The sequence below is a fragment of the Hippocampus comes genome, unplaced genomic scaffold (genome assembly GCF_001891065.2).
Source record: "Hippocampus comes isolate QL1 unplaced genomic scaffold, H_comes_QL1_v1.1 scaffold81, whole genome shotgun sequence".
Classification (NCBI taxonomy): Eukaryota; Metazoa; Chordata; class Actinopteri; order Syngnathiformes; family Syngnathidae; genus Hippocampus; species Hippocampus comes.
Window position 1 is genome coordinate 311,094 of NW_017806179.1, and position 4,810 is coordinate 315,903.

The window sequence follows — 4,810 nt, forward strand, 5'->3', positions numbered from 1 at the left end:
AGGGTGAGGGAGGCTAGGCTAGGCTAGGCTAGTCTAGCCGGGGCGACCGAAAGCCTACATTCCAAAATGTTTTTTTTTTGTTTGTTTTCCCTCTTCGCCGTCAGATCACATGAGAGGAATAAAAGCACCCAAGCTGAAGAGAAGACTGCGCTCCAGGTGATTCGAGTGGACCCGATCGGTCCAGGGATGATGACGTAGAAGGAAGACTCGTGATGACTTGCAGCCGGCAAAATCTTCTGTTGATTTTTTTTGTGATGTGTTTCAGCCGTCGAGTCAAACTGTACTGCTCACTGGTGACCAAAGAGCTTCTGCTGAGCAGCCGCAAACACCTCTTCTGGGAGAAATTCATTGTGAGACGTCTTTTAAAACAACAGTAAACAGTCGCTCGAGGGTTAGGGGCCGACTGACCGAGCCCTGCTTCGAGGAGCAAAAAATGCACGCCTTTGACACCCCCCAAAGTTGGCCGAGATGAAAGTGATGTCGCGAAAGAGTGGGATGCAAAACAAATTCCCCGCAAAAACAAAACACGTATCTATACATCGATTAAAATGGCCTTGTACACCAATGTTTGTCATAATTTTTTTTTTGTGGGGGGGGGATGTGTTCCCCAAAAATGTGACTTAAAAGGGAAAACAGACTTGTCAAGAGTGATGTTTCCCTCATGAGATTGTTTCTGGGGGTGGGGGGGGATTGCAGCCTTCCTCTCTCACAACTGACAATCAATCACCCCCCAGGTCTATTTTACATGAAGGGTTTTGTTGTTTTTATTCTCACTCAAGTAACGAGTGTCGATTATTGCCCCACGTTCCGATGCCGAGCGTCTGGCGCTTTCTCACGTGTGTGTTTGCACAGGCCTTCAAAGTTTCTTTTCTTCCTTCAGGTTCCCTTGGAGCTGGAGAGTCCGACTCAGATCTCGCTGGTGGACGAGGCGTCAGGAGAGGTGAGCCGCGGCCTCGCGCCCCGCGGACGCTCTATGGAAACTCTGGAAGAATGTGAAATGTTGTCCCGCGCAGAGCGAGGAGGTGGTCGTGACGCTGCTCCCCGCCGGACACTGTCCCGGCTCCGTCATGTAAGTCTCGCGCCGAGTTCGTGGCCGCAAAAAAGTCAGATTGGAAAGTCGCCGATGACGACGATGCGTTCAGGTTCCTGTTCGAAGGTTGCCATGGCAACGTGTTGTACACGGGAGACTTCAGGCTGGCCCTGGGAGACGCCGCCAGGATGGAACACCTGCACTCGGGCAGCAGGTGCGTCTCCGCCATCCGCTTCTCGTTCTTGTCGCGCGGTGCGGTCCTCTTCCTCTCCCCCGCGCCGTTGTCTCATGACGGGCGTTGGCCGCGCAGGGTGAAGGACATCCGGAGCGTCTACGTGGACTCCACCTTCTTCGACCCGCGCTTCTACCAGATTCCTTCCCGGGTAAACGCAGAACCGAGGAGTCAAAACACATCCCGGCATTGTTTATTTGGCTGTGTGCAAAATACAAAAATAAGATTGATAGAGTGACCAAAAAGAACCCACCCACCCCCAAAAAAGGAAATAAATCATCTCCGCGTTGTCCAAATTTCCCACCGAACCACGTCAGCATGACAACTGGGAACGACAAGTCGAGCCAGGGAATGATCGGCCTCACCGTGATGTCATTGTTGACCGCGCCCGCGCTTGCATGTGTGCACGCGCAGGAGGCGTGCGTGAGCGCCGTCTTGCGTCTAGCCGGCGACTGGATCGCCCGCAGCGCCCTCCACGTGGTTTGGCTCAACTGCAAGGCGGCCTACGGCTACGAGTACTTGTTCACCCGCTTGGGCCGGGAGTTCAACACGCGGGTAAAAACGCCGCCAAGACGCACGATGATTGAGCCAAAGTTTGAGTCACCCGTCTCGGAGACGGTCCGAGACACTCGGCCGACATCTCGCCCCCCCTTCGCCGCGCAGGTGCACGTCAACAACCTGCTGATGTTCCGGAGGATGCCGGAGATCCTGAGCTACGTGACCACCGAGCGTCAGACGCAGATTCACGCCTGCCGACACCCGAAGGTGACGGCGGGGCGCAAAGGCGCGCGCGGCTCCGAGAGGCGCGGCTGACAGATTGTTTTGCCGCAGAGCGAGCAGTATCTCCACGGCAACCGGCTGCCGTGCGGCTGCCGGTCCCGCGACGGCGCCAACCTGCGCGTGCTCAGCGTCAAGCCCACCACCATGTGGTTTGGGGAGAGGATGCGCAAGACCGACGTGGTCATCAAGTAATGTCCGGCCCGCCGCGCCCGCCCGCCGGGACGCCGCGCTCATCCTCTTTTGGTTTTTGCAGATCAGGAAGCGACGCCTTCCGAGCGTGTTTCAGCTTCCACTCGTCCTACTGCGAGGTCCGCCCCCTTCCTTGACCGAGGACATCCGCGCCGTCCAATTTCACATTTCTCTCTTCCAAATTCCGAGTTTGAATTCTGAATCAGAATTTCGCAGTTCAAACGAGATTTTCCGGGTGGAAATTTCAAATTGGACCTTTGTGGATTCAACTTGCATTTGACTTTTCTGAATTAGAATGCGTGCGTTCCAATTAGAATTTGGCAATTTTCTTCATTTGAAATTCCGACCTGGAATTTGAACGTAGCGGTCGCCGATGGCGTACACGGGCCCGACGGCGCGGATGTGAGCGTCAACGGTCGTTTGTCGCTACAAGTGCCCTGCGACGGGGCTAACGCCAGGCGACCTCTTTCAGGTCAAAGACTTCCTGTCCTATCTGCGACCCGCGCGGGTGTTCGCCAACGTGGTCCCGATGGGGCGCACGCTCGCCGAAGTCACGCGCATGTGAGTGGCCCGGCGGGCGCCAGCACGACAAACGGTCAGGTGGCGCAAAAAAGTCACCAGGGCGCAAATGTTCCGGCAGGCTGCAGACGACGTGCAGGAAGCGGCCGCGGGACGACTCGGCTTACAAACCGCTGGGCTTGCTCAAAGGCCGCCGCGCCGCACCGACGCCTCCCCGCGGTGAGACGCGCACATCCGATACACGGGCCACCTCAAAAAGCGCACAACCAAAACTGGCGCGCCACAAAGAAGGCCGTCCGCAAGACATGCTTGAAAGAAGCCGGGCACCCGACACGCCTCAAAGACGAGCCCCTCCAAAACACACGCCGCAAACGGGCGCCGCAGCGTCACGCAGACGGGCCTCAAAAGCGCCACCTCACAAAAGCACCTTCAAGACAACTTCTCTCACGCTCATCTTTGTCCCGTCAGATTGGGAGAGCGACGATGACCTCTTTGATAGCAGTCCGCCGAAGAAAAAGCCGCGGGAGCGTCGGCGCGTCCCCGACGGTGCGTCCGCATTTCGCTTCCTGTTAGCATGCGCGTGCTAATCACTCCTGGCTGTTTGACAGAGCGCAGAGGGCAGACGCCGGCGCCCCCCACCCCCGAGGAGGACTCGCCGCAGCCCGTCACATGTGACGCCAACCACGAGGAGCGCATCGATAACAACTTCCTGGACTGTACGGAGTCAAACGACGACGACAGCGAGGAGGGCGGGCAAAGCGAGGAAGACGAGCAAAGTGAGGGAGACGAGAGCGCGACGAAATGGCGCGGCCAAACGGGAAGCGTGGCGGGGGAGCCGCCCAAATGGGAGGACTTCTTCACCGCGGAGCCGCTCCCCGACAGCCAGAAGAGCCTCAACAGCCAATCGCCGCCCGGCTGGCGCACGCCCGAAGCGTCGAGCGAGCGGGAAGACGACGTCGACCACGTCGACGACGACTTTTCCCTTTCGCTGTCCGCCTCAGCGTCCAATCATTCGTCGCAGAACCGCGACGCGGCGGCCGGTGACGCCCCGTCGGAAGCGGACGAGCCGACGCCCCCCTCGTTGGACTTTGACATTCCCTGCACGCCGGACTCCAAAAGGCCGACGCCCGAGCAGCTGACGGGCCTCTACAGGAAATTGGCCCGCGGAGACGACCTTTCCTCTCCCGACTGAAGCCAAAAAAGACCAATACTCAAATACTGCGCCATCAATCCCAAAACAACAAAAAATAAAAATAAAAGGAGTTTTTCAGACTTCAAGTAGTTTTTGTGTCGCACCTCGCGTATCAGCTGATCAGGCCCTGGAACGCCAGCGCCATCCCGAGGGCTGCCAGCATCCACGCCGATGTCACGGCGGGTGACAACAGAGAGCGCGCGGATGAAGGCGCGGCGTCGGCCGTTGCCACGGTGACACGACGCAACAGGAAGTCGTGCGTCAGGGCAGAGTTTCGTTCCGGACCGTAAGGGACGAAAAAAGTCTCCGTCAGCACCTCGTAGCCGGGATACGTCACCTGGGGGTGTAAATTAAAAAAAAAAAAAAAAAAAAATGCACATTGAGCCGCAGGACGCCCGCATGCATCCGTGTGTGACGGGGTGAACGCATGCGGCGTCCGTGAACTCGGCCTTGGCGTGCGTGCGCACTTAACAGTGAAGGTGTAGTTGCCCGGCAGCAGCAACCTGTAGTATTCTCCATGTTTGTCCGTGGCGAAGGGACGCACGTTGCGGCGACCGCTCACCTCGACCACGGCGTTGTGCAGCGCCGCTCCCGAGCAATCCAGCACACGCCCTTTGACCCCTGCGTGCGCGCACACACACACACGTCAGTTGAGGGCGCTGCCTCCCAAGAGCTCGGTGGGACGCGCGTTTACCCAAGTGGGCTTGGCGGATGAAGGCCAGCAGGCTCTTCCTGTTGTCCGCCCACAGGGCAGGAAGTTGCCCGGCCGGGGGGAACTTGCAGCACGACACCTCCAGCGTGACTTCCAGGCAGCCGGCCCACACGTAGTTGTAGTCCTGCATGCCGCCTGCGCGCGTTCAAGGGAGGG

At 58.3% G+C, this 4,810-nt stretch overlaps 2 protein-coding genes across 22 annotated transcripts in view; one reads left to right on the top strand and one right to left on the bottom strand.

Moving 5' to 3' along the window:
- dclre1c (DNA cross-link repair 1C, PSO2 homolog (S. cerevisiae)) overlaps positions 1-4,022 on the top strand; it is a 4,290-nt gene extending 268 nt beyond the window's left edge. Inside the window, exons 2-14 of one of the 15 annotated variants that reach the window (XM_019897489.1) lie at positions 105-156; positions 266-350; positions 881-940; positions 1,014-1,069; positions 1,143-1,244; positions 1,341-1,413; positions 1,677-1,817; positions 1,926-2,027; positions 2,094-2,230; positions 2,296-2,350; positions 2,704-2,792; positions 2,872-3,296; positions 3,359-4,022. In XM_019897489.1, coding sequence (XP_019753048.1) covers positions 105-156; positions 266-350; positions 881-940; positions 1,014-1,069; positions 1,143-1,244; positions 1,341-1,413; positions 1,677-1,817; positions 1,926-2,027; positions 2,094-2,230; positions 2,296-2,350; positions 2,704-2,792; positions 2,872-3,296; positions 3,359-3,942 — 1,961 coding nt within the window. In that variant the 3' untranslated portion in view covers positions 3,943-4,022. Of the gene's footprint in view, positions 1-104; positions 157-265; positions 351-880; positions 1,070-1,142; positions 1,245-1,340; positions 2,028-2,093; positions 2,351-2,703; positions 3,297-3,358 lie in introns of all 15 variants that reach the window. The other 14 variants (XM_019897488.1, XM_019897487.1, XM_019897483.1 and 11 more) reach the window with 14 other exon arrangements.
- The window catches only part of cpm (carboxypeptidase M), a 6,974-nt gene continuing 6,174 nt past the window's right edge, over positions 4,011-4,810 (bottom strand). For 6 of the 7 annotated variants that reach the window (XM_019897518.1, XM_019897519.1, XM_019897517.1 and 3 more), the window contains exon 10: positions 4,011-4,279. In XM_019897518.1, coding sequence (XP_019753077.1) covers positions 4,055-4,279 — 225 coding nt within the window. In that variant the 3' untranslated portion in view covers positions 4,011-4,054. The remainder of the gene's footprint in view (positions 4,280-4,810) is intronic. The other variant, XM_019897520.1, reaches the window with a different exon arrangement.